Below are 14,532 nucleotides of genomic sequence, written 5' to 3'. Positions count from 1 at the left end.
TATCCTTATGGACCTTTTAAGATCTTCCTTTTTTTCAATTGTTATAGGTGTGTGTGGTATGAGAAAGATGATGGATAGACAAGATATTGTAGTAAGAAGAGAGAGCCTACCATAGTCCAAGACGAGGTCTCCAGGCCAGCTTTGAGGCACACGGTGATGACCACAAACTCGGAAACAGAAAAGCACAAAGTCAAATGCTAAACCAACATCTTCCCTGCCATTGAGAATAAGTTAAAATCAATGTCACCAGAAGTTCGACACGGAAAGGCACTGACAGATCGCATTTTATGTGTAACTGAATGTGTATGCTTAGGCTTAGAACTATATATATATATTTTTTTACTTATACACAGTAATGACGCTTCGGTCAGCAAATAAAGAAACCAAAACAAACTGATAAATAGTCTCCTAGCAAGACGCTGAGGCTAACACAAGGTTCTTAAATGGTAGTTTGGAACCACCAAGACTCTTCCTAGAGCTGGCTGCCCAGCCAAACTGAGCAATCGTGGAAGAAGGGCCTTGCTCAGGGAGGTGACCAAGAACCCGATGGTCACTCTGACAGAGCTCCACAGTTCCTCTGTGGAGATGGGAGAGACTTCCAGAAGGACAACCATCTCTTCAGCACTCAACCCATGGTAGAGTGGCCAGACGGAAGCTGGAATCCTCAGCAAAAGGAACATGACAGCTCGCTTGGAGTTTGCAAAAAGGCACCTAAAGGACTCTCAGACCATGAGAAACAAGACTCTCTGGTCTGATGAAACCAAGATGTATCTCTTTGGCCTGAATGCCAAGCATCACGTCTGGAGGAAACCTGGCACCATCCCTACGGTGAAGCATGGTGTTGGTAACATCATGCTGTGGGAATGTTTTTCAGAGGCAGGGTCTGGGATACTAGTCAGGATTAGGGTTGCAAAGGGTCGGAAACTTTCCAGTAAATATCTGGCATTTTTCCGGAAATTTTCCATGGGAAGTTAAGCCCTGGAATTTGTGGATTTTTTTTTTTAGGTATCAAAAAAGTTAGGTTATAACAGTGAACCTTTTTTGTGGGATACACAAGGCAATTCTAGGTCTTGTGGCATATTTTGGTTAAACTGTCCCCAATTCAATGGAATTGCAACCCTCTGCATGCACAGTGCATTCTTCCATCACATGTGCAGTGCACTCTTCCATCACATGTACAGCTGATTCTCAAGATCTTGCACACTAATGAGACGCTACTGAGCCCACACTACTACACTGTCTGAGCCAAGGACTACATGCTTTCTGGTAAGTTTTGATTACAATACTGGGTGGGGTGAATATATTTTATATGACAAACATGGTTCTTTGCTAACTAGTAAATAGTAGTCTACAGCAAAGTGTGTGTAAATCATTTCTAACTTGGTAGCAAAAACTAACTAGCAGAAATTGTTAACATATGGGTTTTAGCTTTAGCTGTTTCCAAACATGTTTAATTTTAAAACATTTATCTTACAAAGGAGTTGTTTAATCTAACTGCTTAACTATTCATCTGTACATGGAATTGTGTTTGTTGTTTTTTTGACTCATTTTTAAAAAATCTTTACAGGAAAATGTGGAGGCATTTCACTGCAGCTAATATAGAAGGAAAAGCTGTGTACATTTGCAAATACTGTGCCAAATCATATGTGAAGAATGCAACAAAAATGCAGAATAATCTGGCCAAGTGCATAAAGTTTCCTCAGCGGTTACAACAAGCAACCTCTGACAAAGGTCCCTCTACTTCTATTCGAGGTGAAAATTATGAATCAGACACCTTATCAATAGCAACAGCTCATGGTCCTCCTGGAATCAGAAGTTTTTTGACTCAATGGAGGAACATAGACAGAGAAATGCTGATGAATGTCTTGCTCGAACTGTGTATGCAACTGGTTCACCTCTGATGCTCACAGGCAATGTGTATTGGAAGATATTTCTGAATGTTCTTCACCCAGCATACACCCCTCCAACCAGACATGATTTATCTACTCATTTGCTGGATGCAGAGTTCAACAGAGTTCAAGTGAAGGTCAAGGAAATCATAGAGAAAGCAGACTGTATTGCGATCATCTCTGATGGGTGGTCAAATGTTTGTGGGCAAGGAATAATTAACTACACCATCTCCACCCCTCAACCAGCATTCTACAAGAGCACAGACACAAGGGACAACAGACACACCGGTCTCTACATTGCAGATGAGCTGAAGGCAGTCATCAATGACCTGGGACCACAGAAGGTATTTGCAGTGGTGACAGACAATGCTGCGAACAAGAAGGCTGCTTGGTCTAAAGTGGAGGAGTCCTACCTTCACATCACACTCCTCAAGGACATCATGGCACTGAAAACAATGGATACAATCTACAAGAGAGCCAAGTTAATGGTTAGGTATGTGAAGGGTCATCAAGTTATAGCAGCAATCTACCTCACCAAGCAAAGTGAGAAGAATAAGAGCACCACATTGAAGCTACCCAGCAACACCCGTTGGGGTGGTGTTGTCATCGTGTTTGACAGTCTCCTGAGGGGAAGGAGTCTCTCCAAGAAATGGCCATATCACAGTCTGCCGATATGGACAGCCCTATCAATAGGATCCTCCTGGATTATGTATTTTGGGAGAGAGTGGTAAACAGCCTGAAACTCCTGAAACCTATAGCAGTAGCCATTGCACGGATTGAGGGAGACAATGCCATCCTGTCTGATGTTCAGACTCTGCTTGCAGATGTAAGAGAAGAAATCAGTACTGCCCTGTCCACTTCACTGTTGCTCCAAGCAGAGGAAACTGCAGTTCTGAAATACATCAAAAAGTGTGAAGACTTCTGCCTGAAGCCCATACACGCCGCAGCGTACATGTTGGACCCAAAGTATGCTGGCAAGAGCATCCTGTCTGGTGCAGAGATCAACAAGGCCTATGGTGTCATCACTACCGTGTCTAGCCACCTTGGCCTGGATGAGGGCAAGGTTCTTGGCAGTCTGGCGAAGTACACTTCCAAGCAAGGGCTTTGGGATGGAGATGCAATATGGCAATCGTGCCAACATATCTCATCAGCCACCTGGTGGAAGGGACTTTGTGGATCTGAGGCTCTTTCCACTGTTGCCTCCATCATCCTCTAAATCCCACCAACATCAGCTGCCTTGTTTGGGAACACACACCAAAGCACGCAACAGGCTGACCAATACAAGGGTTGAAAGGTTGGTGGCCAATTGGGCAAATTTGAGGCTTTTTGAGCCTGACAACGAGCCATCCTCAACAAGGTTGGAAAGTGACAGTGAAGATGAGGCCTCAGAGTCTGATGTTCAAAGTTGGACATTGAGGAGGTCCAGGGAGAAGACATAGAAGCCTGAGAGGAAGACAACCAAAGCTTTAGTTTCCAGACTATCATTTTACAGATCTATGTTGAAAACGTTATTGGGATATGTGATGGATCATTGGGGATCATTCAATATTCCCTTTCTTTTGATGTTCAGTGAAATCATCCCATGTGAAGAGTCAACTCATTTAATTAAAGCTGAATTCGTAACAAATTTATTTTGTTTTTTTCTATTGGAAGGATTTAATCATTTGCAGTTATGTCTACTTATGATAAGGTAAAAGGTTTATGTTTCTGTCTCCATATGATATGGCAAATATATCCAATGCAAAAAACATCTACATTAAATGGTATTAATATTAATTTGCATATATTTCCGTTAATTCCCATATATTCCCGTTAATTCCCATGGAAAGTTTCCACCTCTGAATATTCCCCAAAATGTGCAACCCTAGTCAGGATCAAGGGACAGATGAATAGAGCAAAGTACAGGGAGATCATTGATGAAAACCTGCTCCAGAGCGCTAAGGACCTCAGACTGGGGTGAAGGTTCACCTTCCAACAGGACAACAACCCTAAGCACACAGCCAAGACAATGCAGGAGTGGCTTCGAGACAAGTCTCTGAATATCCTTGAGTGGCCCAGCCAGAGCCTGGACTTGAACCCGATCGAACATCTCTGGAGAGACCTGAAAATTGCAGTGCTGCGACGCTCCCCATCTAACCTGACAAAGCTTGATAGGTTCTGCAGAGAAGAATGGGATAAACTCTGCAAATACAAGTGTGCCAAGCTTATAGCGTCATACCCAAGAAGACTCGAGGCTGTAATCGCTGCCAAAGGGGCTTCAACAAAGTATTGAGTAAAATGTCTGAATGGGATATTGTTATTATTATTATTTTTTTAAATAAATTTGCAACAATCCTAAAAAACAATTTTTGCTTTGTCAATATGGGGTATTGTGTGTAGATTGATGAGGGGGAAAATATGTTTTAATCAATTTTAAAATAAGGCTGTTACATACAAAATGTGGAAAAAGTCAAAGGGTCTGAATACTTTCTGAATGCACTATTTAAAGGGAAAAAGGTGCCATTTTAGATGCATACTTACTGTATAAACCATATTGCCTAAGAGGAGGTAGTCCGGGGTCTTTCCGTTTCCAAAGACTGTATCTGTGAAAAGGATCAACATGAAAAGCTTTTAGATGTATGGTCATGTCCCTCTTCACGACTCCTCCCAATTCGGACCAGGGCCGTGTTAAGAAAAATAATTAAATTAGACCAGGGGAAATTATGTGAAATCTCTGCTATGGATAAAACAACCCAGATAGCAAACCAGGGCATTGAATGTGTCTGCATCCCAATGGCACCCTATTCCCTATACAGTGCACTACTTTTGACCAGCGCCCTATGGGCCCTGGTCAAAAGCAGTGTACTATAAATAGAAAATACCGCAGACTGTGAGTACAGTACTCTGTACATTACTCTGTACTCTGTAGCATAATGCCCCATTAGAGCACGCAGTGGGATGTAACCCTAGACACTGGAGTAAAACGGCACTGTTGAGTTGCCGTCCTGTGTGTGTGTGTGTGTGTGTGTGTGTGTGTGTGTGTGTGTGTGTGTGTGTGTGTGTGTGTGTGTGTGTGTGTGTGTGTGTGTGTGTGTGTGTGTGTGTGTGTGTGTGTGTGTGTGTGTGTGTGTCAAAGCATGTCCATTGCATATGGTTGATGGAGCAACCTGATGGAGCAATCAGGAAGCAGTCTGGACTATGGTTGACATGACCCAATTGTCCTGGTTATTATTGAAAACAAAAACAAGAATTACTCCAGTAATCTTTGACAAATAGAATTAGTCTAATAATCTTTGACAAATAGAATAAGTCTAATAATCTTTGACAAATTAAGTATTCAAATAAAAGCAAACTGCTACTCAAATACCAGTAAAGGAATGGGTCAACTTTTGAACAGTTTAAAATAATGTGGCTCCTTGATTGTACTGGAAGTATTTACCTTAACACTCCCTAATTTCTGAGTGCCTGCCAAGTGAATAAAATGTACATGTAAATAAAACATATCCTCCAAATTCAACACATGGGCGTGCTTGGGGAGAGTGTTAGAGCGGGAGAGAGAGAGCGAGAGAGAAAGAGAGGGAGAGAACAAGAACGAGAGAGGGAGAGAGAGTCTGGCTCCCCTTTGCTTCCTGCTAGTCACATGCCTATGTGTGTGCTGAGGCCTTGCTGACAACCTGTCAGTCAGACTGAAGGGGCTTCTCTCTGGGCTTTGTTTGGAGAGCAGGCCCAAGCCTGTGTGGTCCTCTGGGTCCAGCAGCCAAGACTACATAGACTCAGAGATCCCCATTCTCTCCGTGTGAGCTGAACAGTGTAACTTAAAAGTGTCTGTGTGTATGTTCAAGTGTGTGTGTGTGTGTGTGTGTGTGTGTGTGTGTCCGTGCGCCTACATGTGCACGCACTTTTATGTTCAAGCATGCCAATGTTTATAATTCATGAGGCTAGTGGGTAAAAAGAAAAGTAATCAAGACAAGGTATGTGTGTTGACTGAATCCCACTCCACCCAGAGCCTGTAGAGACTAGAAATCCTGCCTCAGTCCCAAATAGCACCCTATTCCCAATATAGCACACTACCTGGTCAAAAGCAGTACACCATACACCAGGGATCATTAACTATACTGAACAAAAATATAAACGCAACATGTGAAGTGTTGGTCCCATGATTCATGAGCTGAAATAAAAGATCCCAAAAATGTTCCATACGCACAAATGTCCAACAGAGCTGTTGCCAGATAATTTTACGTTCATTGTTGTTTAAAAATAATTTGGCAGTACATCCAATCGGCCTCACAACCGCAGACCACATGTAACCATGCCAGCCCAGGACCTCCACATCCGGCTTCTTCACCTGTGGGATTGTCTGAGGAGGGGGAGGTGGGGTGCTGAGGAGTATTTCTGTGTATAATAAAACCCTTTTGTGGCGAAAAACTATTTCTGATTGGCTTGGCCAGGCTCCAAAGTGGGTGGGCCTATGCAAGTCATATGAAATCTATTGATTAGGGCCTAATGAATTTATTTAAATTGACTGATTTCCTTCTATGAACTGTAACTCAGTAAAATCTTTGAAATTGTTGCATTTATATTTTTGTTTAGTATAGATTCAGCTGTGGGACAATTATTTTCTTCATAGGATGGTTAGGGGCCAGAACATAATTACAAATAATTTCTAGACTGCAAATTGACCGCAATAATCCCAAACAGATGTAATATTTGACTAAAACACAATCATTTCAAACCTTGCTTACATTTGTATACGATCACTTACAGTAGTATATCTCTCTATTATGCGTGGGAATACTTTGGAACAGATTTCCCAAAAATCACTTCGAGCTGATTTGCTTCTTTTATTTAAAAAAAAATGGTCCACGGGCTGCCAGTTGGGGAACCCTGCCATATACTGTAGCAAATAGGGTGCCATTTGGGACACACCCTTAAAAGAAAGATGAGTCTCTGGCAGGTTAGGGTTAGAGTCTCTGGGAGGTGCTTACCATGCTGGAAGGCTAGGAGGGGGACCCAGAAGAGGATGACAGAGTGGAAGAGGCCGTTCAGACAATGGGCCCAGAAGACCTGCAATGAGGGGGGAGAGAGGGATGGAGGAGGGAGGGGGTTGGGTGGGTTGGTGGGTTCCAGGGTGAAAGAAGGAGAGAAAAAGCATGAGAAACCCGGTTGCTGACTGAACTTGCCTAGCGACCCCTGACCTGGGCTCTTTGTCCTGGCTCAGCACTCGGCTAAGTGGCGGTTTTGTAGGGCCTCCTGTCTGAATGGCCACCCCGCTGACAGACACTTTGTATATCCTCCTGTGTGTTGGCGTAGTACTGGAGGAGAGAGGGTGCAGGGATGTGTGTAGGTTTGGTGTGTGTGTATGTACAAAATCCATGTGTACATGTGTGTATAGTACGTATGTTATTGTGTGTTTGTATGCATATGTCTATGTTTGGGTTGCTTCACAGTCCCCGCTGTTCCATAAGGTGTATTTTTATCTGTTTTTTTATCTAATTTTAATGCTGGCATGAGTTACTTGATGTGGAATAGAGTTCCATGTAGTCATGGCACTATGTAGTACTGTGCGCCTCCCATAGTCTGTTCTGGACTTGCGGACTGTGAAGAGACCTCTGATGGCATGTCTTGTGGGGTATGCATGGGTGTCGGAGCTGTGTGCCAGTAGTTCAAACAGACAGCTCGGTGCATTCAACATGTCAATACCTCTCATAAATAAAAGTAGTAATGAAGTTATTCTCTCCTCCACTTTGAGCCAGGAGAGATTGACAATGTTAGCTCTCTGTGTACATCCAAGGCCAGCCGTGCTGCCCTGTTCTGAGCCAATTACAAAATCCCTCTTTGAACAGTGGTCCAGGTGCGACAAAACTAGGGCCTGTAGGACCTGCTTTGTTTATAGTGCTGTTAGGAATGCAGAGTAACACTTTATTATAGACCGAGTTCTCCCCATCTTAGCTACTGTTGTATCAATATGTTTTGACCATGACAGTTTATAATCCAGGGTTACTTCAAGCAGTTTAGTCTCCTCAACTTGCTCAATTTCCACATTATTCATTACAAGATTTAGTTGAGGTTTAGGGTTTAGTGAATGATTTGTCCCAAATACAATGCTTTTAGTTTTTGAAATATTTAGGACTAACTTATTCCTTGCAACCCATTCTGAAACTAATTGCAACTCTTTGTTAAGTGTTGCTGTCATTTCAGTCGCTGTGGTAGCTGACGTGTATAGTGTTGAGTCATCTGCATACATAGACACACTGGTTTTACTCAAAGCCAGTTACATGTCGTTAGTAAAGATTGAAAAAGTAAGGGGCCTAGACAGCTGCCCTGAGTAATTCCTGATTCTACCTGGATTTTGTTGGAGGCTTCCATTAAAACCTGTTGGGGATAGGGGGCAGTATTTGCACGGCCGGATAAAAAACGTACCCGATTTAAACTGTTTACTACTCTTGCCCAGAAATGAGAATATGCACATAATTAGTAGATTTGGATAGACAACACTCTAAAGTTTCTAAAACTGTTTGAATGGTGTCTGTGAGTATAACAGAACTCATATGGCAGTCAAAACCCTGAGACAAATCCTAACAGGAAGTGGAAATCTGATGTGTGGAATCACTTCAAACCTTTGCCATTGAAACACACAGTGAGTTAGGATTCATTTTTCACTTCCCAAGGCTTCCACTAGATGTCAACAGTCTTTACAAAGTGGTTTGAGTGGTCTCCTGTAAAAACTGACCGAACGAGAGGCCTGGAAAGTTGGTCATAGGCGGATTGCCATGTCTACTATGACGCGCATGCGTGTGGGGACCCTTTCTTTCCGAAACGTTTTATAAGACAATGCAATCGTCCGCCTTGAATATTATTGAAGTTCTGATTGAAAAAGGCCCTAAAGACTTATGCTATACAACGTTTGACATGTTTGAACGAACGTAAAAATAAGTTGTTTGCTCTTTCGTGGCGACAAGTCCCTCGGGCTTCAGTACATTATGAGTAGCCTACAGAACGCGCTAACAAGAAGGAGCTATTGGGACATAAATTATTAACTTTTTCGAACAAAACTACATTTGTTGTGGACCTGGGATGCCTGGAAGTGCCTTCTGATGAAGATATTCAAAGGTAAGTGAATATTTACAATAGTATATTTGATTTTAGATGGTTCCAAGATGGCGCTAACATGTATCGCCTAGCCTATTTTTCTTAGCATAAAACTTTGTTTATTGCAAAGTGTGATTCCCCAGTAAAGTTATTTTGAAATCTGGCAATGCGGTTGCATTCACGAGATGTTAATCTATAATTCTTTGAATGACAATATTATAATTTACCAATGTTTTCGAATAGTAATTTTGTAAATTGTAGCGCTGATTCACCGGTAGCATTTGAGGGAAAATATTTTCTGAATTTCACCGGCACTGTAAAATGCTGTTTTTGGATATAAATATGAACTTGATAGAACAAAAAATGCATGTATTGTCTAACATAATGTCCTAGGAGTGTCTTCTGATGAAGATTGTCAAAGGTTAGTGCATCATTTTAGCTGGTTTTCTGCTTTTGGTGATGCCTGTCTTTGCATTGACAAAACATTACACACAGCTATTTTCAATGTACTGTCCTAACATAATCTAACTTTATGCTTTCGCCGTAAAGCCTTTTTGAAATCGGACAACGTGGTTAGATTAAGGAGATGTTTATCTTTCAAAGGGTGTAAGATAGTTGTGTAGAAAAAGCCCATGGAGTTGGTGGAATAATCCTTTAATTCATTGCCACTTACTCAGCTGGGCCAGGGGCGCTTTAATTAGGTCAGGTGGAAATGTCCGACAGATCTCCACTCCATAAAAGGAGGAAATCACCATCGCCTGATCGCGCTGCTTTCTCTTCCTTCACTCTGTCAAATCCAGAAGTTCTGTGCGTCCATGAATCCACGTAAGTCCACCGACTCTGTTAACCTTTCATCTGAACTATCTGTTGCGATCGGGAGTGTGGGCCATCAGTTGTTGTTGGAGTTATTATCACGGAGCGCGGCTTGGAGCGCACGCTTCAAACATTTTGTGTAATGTGAATTGTCAATGATAGGCCAATTATGTAATTGGTATGGTTAATATGTAATGAAATTCCGTGTACACATGAAGACACTTGAAAGGGTGAAATAAGAAAGTAATTGTTTGTTGAACTGATCGGCTCTGATATCCAACTAATGGTGTTTATAGATTGAATAACCGATCACTGTTTGTATTATTCTTTCATGATTTATGATAAATAGTTACGAGCCTAAATTACTCACCGATGATTCCTATTGACTTATTAATTAACTGGATTGTTGAATTCCCTAAATGATGTTAACAATGAATGATTGTTATGATTAGATCTTTGTGATGATGGATTTGATTGGATACACGTTATTCTGTTTCCTTTGTTATGCAGCACAGACTACTCAGTAAATATACCACTTTATGGTTAAAGGAATTCCTGCCTCAGTCTCATCCATTTCTCTGTCACCTGACCCGTGACCACCTGTTCACCCTCACTGTCAGTCATCCTACCTGTCCAGCTACCCACACAGATTCCACTAATCTTTCAATGGTCCTTTGAGCCGGATGATGACGGAACCAAAGACAGGTGGAAAGGGAATGAAGGGGGAGAAGGAGGAATTGTCTCCACTGGAAGGAGGGATAAAGGAAGAGAGAGCAGCGGAGGGAAAGGTCCTGGAACAACGAAAAGGTCCAGGAGCTAAGCCTAAAGTAACAAAGGCTTCATCCTCAACCACCAGTAGTACCAGGAGAACCAGGCAAGCACCTGGTTATCTTAAGGATTATGTGGTCGAGTTTCCCACATCCAAGGGCAAGCCCACCAGAGCTCAAAGTGGTGATGGATCAGCTGTACGTTTCAGCCATCAGCCATCCGCTCTGGGCCAAGGACCAGAAACTGCTTTGGGATGGGAAAGTGTTCTACAGGAAGAACCTATGGAGGTAACTCTCACCGCACAGGTCGACCAGCTTCCTGAGGCAGGCTCCGCTCACCCCTTAACTGAAAGGAAATCGTCGAGGCACTCTAGACGGAGTGAGAGTTCGACCAGTGGATACCCCTTTGGATGTGGACATGGCAGCCGCCATTCACTAGCCCTCAGCGAATCACAGACCGCTGTCCTACAAGAGGATGAAACTATTAGCGTTGGAGGAAATTGAGCGTCAGATTGAGGAGGATCGACAGGCTGACGAACGATGTCACCTATTGGATGTGCAAGCCCGTAGAGCTCTACAGGAAAGGGAATTCATTGCCAAGGACCTGGCACAGCAGCGACGGCACCGTCAAGCAAGAAGGGAATTGGAGGAGGCACGGATGGTCTCATCCTTCCTGGAGAGGAACGAACAGGGAGCTGACCTGACCACCCTTCCAGATGGACCTGACCTGTCTGCCTTTCTTTCCCAATCTGCCCCTCTGGTACAGCATGGCACACAGTTCCCGGAGGCTCCAAGGTCAACAGCCAACACGGAGCACGGGTTACAGACCACTCCACAAACGCCCTCTAGGCCAGTGACAGAAGTTAGCATTCCTCCATCTGGACAAAGCATCACTCCTTCGCCTTTCCGCCAATTACCAACCACGGCAAATCATTCCTCTCATCCAGGGCCTGGACCAGGCCAGTCCTCAGACGGCAGGTGGGAGGGCTCTCACCCAATTCCGGCTGCCACCCATGGAGGGTCTGGGACAGTAGGGGACAGGCCCAATGAGGCCACAGTGGGCTCATCAGAAGTCCCGGGTTTATCCTTCACGCAACCAGAAGATGGAGCCAACATTATGAAACTGCTAGTAGCCTCAGCCTATGGAATTCCCAGACCCAAACTGCCATACTTTGAGAGTGGAAAGGAGAGTGAATTTGTCCTTTTGGAAATGGCATTGGAGAGCCTACTGGGTATTCACAGTCATCTGTCAGAACGCTACAAGTACCAAGTACTAATGGATCACTTGCGGTTTCCCAGTGCATATAAGCTGGCCCAATCCTTTATGCACTCCGCAATACCATACACTGCCTCTCTCCAGGCCCTGAAAGCGAGATATGGTGAGCCACGCCAGCTAGTCCAGAATGAACTAAACACCATCCTGAACATGTCTCCAATTAAAATGGGAGACCATGCTGCCTTCCAAGAGTTCTCCCTGGCTGTCCAATCCCTGACCTCGATGCTCCAATCCGTTGGAGAAGACGGGAACGAGCTGAAATGTGGCTCCCACGTGGACAGGCTTCTTAGCAAGCTTCCAGTGTCCCTCAGAGACAGTTTCGTTGAACATTGTTTGAACAAAGGCATCCTGAAAGAGGGCTTGAGAAGCACCTATGCTCTCAGAGACCTAGCCACATGGTTGCAGGTGAAAGCGAGGGCGAAGAGCATCGCTCACCAGGCCACAATCTCAGCCATAGTCTACAGGGGAAGGAAGGAGTTTGAACACCAGGAGGGAAAGAAAAGGCCAACTCCCACTACTATGTACTTAAATAGTGAAGCTGGGGAGGAACCCGGGAAGAAGACCCCTCTCAAGAGCAAGAACATCAAATTTCAGCCTTACTGTCCATATTGCAATATTAAGGGGCACTTCCTTGGCTCATGCCCCAGGGTAAAAAAGCTCACTCAACCTCAATTGAAGGCTTGGATCACTTCAGGCGAGCGACGCTACAAGTGTGCCCGTAGCCATAAGGCGGAAACCTGCACATTGAGGAAACCCTGCAATCGCTGTACAGAAATCCATCTCACAGTGTTGCATGATGTAATTCCCCAAGCACAGAAAGAGCAGAGTATGCTCATGGTAGGAGCTGTAAAGGAGCTCTACCTCGACCAGCAGAACCGGTCTCCAAGGGTCATGTTGAAGGTGGTCAAGGTCACTCTGTGGAGTGGAGGGAGAAGCATTGATACATTCGCCGTTCTAGATGATGGGTCTGAACGAACAATCATTCTCCCGGCGGCCACCCGACAGCTTAACCTGGAGGGGATCCCCGAGACCCTTAATCTCAGAACGGTGCGACATGATGTTATCCAAATGAAAGGCTCTGCTGTGACCTTCAGCATTTCTCCTTCAGGAAACAGGGACGTGACCTATACTATCACCAATGCCTTCACGGCGGATGGCCTGAATCTTGCAGAGCACTCCTGCCCGGTAAGTGTTCTACAGAAACAATATCCTCATCTCCGAGGATTGCCTCTTCCTAGCCTGGCCAGAGTAGCTCCACTTATCCTGATTGGGTCAGACCACCCACATCTTGTCACCCCGACTGAGCCTATACGAGCTGGACCAGAAGGCGGGCCCGTTGCTGTCCATACATCCTTGGGTTGGGCTGTGCAAGGTCCAGCCCATTTACTTCTCTCCACCCAAGCTGTACAGTCACAGCAAGTCCTCTTCACCAGAAGCAATCCAGCTCCATCCCCCTGTCCAGCTACTGACCTCCTTCGGAATGTTGAGATGCTATGGAAGATGGACACCTTCTCCAACCGGAAGCTACAGGAGGTCACTCGCTCTAAACAAGACTCCTATGCATTAGACCTCCTGGAGAAGCGCACCACCACCACTGAAATGGATGGCGTTCGGAGGTACGCAACCCCACTGCTACGGGTGCCCAACCATCCTCCTCTGGCAACCACGACGCGGGCGGTACTCCCACTATTGCGTGGAACGGAGCGACGCCTGGTGAAGAATCCTGAGCTTGCTGAAGTTCATAACCGAGAGATTCATAACCTTGTAAAGGCAGGCTATGTCACCAAAGTGACAACTCAAGAAGAGGGAAACGCACTCGGCGAATCCTGGTATCTCCCTCATCATGTTATCCAGCAACACGGTGGGAAGTACAGACTTGTCTTCAACTGTTCATTCCAAGCTGCTGGTCAAAGCCTGAATGACTGTCTACTCCCCGGACCAATTTTAGGTCCTTCCTTGCTCGGTGTCCTTCTCCGGTTCCGGCAGCACTCTACAGCCATCAGTGGAGACATCAAAGCCATGTTTCATCAGATTCTTCTGCTGCCTTCCGACACTACACTGCTCCGGTTCATATGGCGAGATATGGAACGAGACGCAGAGCCCACAATCTATGAATGGCAAGTACTCCCATTTGGCACCACCTGCAGTCCTTGCTGTGCCATATACGCTCTGCAGAGACACGCACGGGAGCACGCAGACAGTGACCCAGAAGTATGGGATTCAGTGGAAAATGCCTTCTATGTGGATAACTGCTTACAGAGCGTCCCATCCACGGCTGAAGCGAAAGCACTCCTTGACAAAGTACGGAATCTCCTGTCCAAAGGGGGATTTGAGGTCCGACAGTGGGCGAGTAACAGAGCGGAGGTTATCCAGCACCTCCCGCCACAAGCCAGGTCTAGTAACAGTGAACTATGGCTATCGCAGTCTGGCGCTCACCCACAAGAGCCCACTCTAGGATTGAGATGGAGCTGCATACCGGATACCCTGGGGTACAAGCACCGCTCCGCCCTGAGTACGGAAACCTCCACTCTGCGCACCATCTATCGGACCCTGGCCAGTCAATACGATCCCCTTGGGTATATTCTGCCATACACAACCCGGGCCAAAGTCTTAGTCCAGGACCTGTGGCAGACCAAGAGGGACTGGGATGAACCGATCCACCCGGCTGACCTAGTGGAACGATGGATCTGTTGGGAAACAGAGTTATCGGAGCTCTCTG

General features: G+C 45.0%; 1 protein-coding gene across 1 annotated transcript in view; it reads right to left on the bottom strand.

Moving 5' to 3' along the window:
* The window catches only part of LOC115170640 (phospholipid-transporting ATPase IA-like), a 176,499-nt gene that overhangs the window by 20,573 nt on the left and 141,394 nt on the right, over positions 1–14,532 (bottom strand). Inside the window, exons 20-22 of the mRNA XM_029726889.1 lie at positions 6,854–6,932; positions 4,410–4,471; positions 111–167 (exon numbers count right to left, since the gene is read on the bottom strand). Of these exons, the coding sequence (XP_029582749.1) occupies positions 111–167; positions 4,410–4,471; positions 6,854–6,932 (198 nt within the window). The remainder of the gene's footprint in view (positions 1–110; positions 168–4,409; positions 4,472–6,853; positions 6,933–14,532) is intronic.

The sequence above is a fragment of the Salmo trutta genome, chromosome 32, assembly GCF_901001165.1.
Source record: "Salmo trutta chromosome 32, fSalTru1.1, whole genome shotgun sequence".
NCBI lineage: Eukaryota > Metazoa > Chordata > Actinopteri > Salmoniformes > Salmonidae > Salmo > Salmo trutta.
The sequence above is the reverse complement of the archived record's forward strand: the minus strand, read 5'-3'. Positions and strand labels throughout refer to the sequence as shown.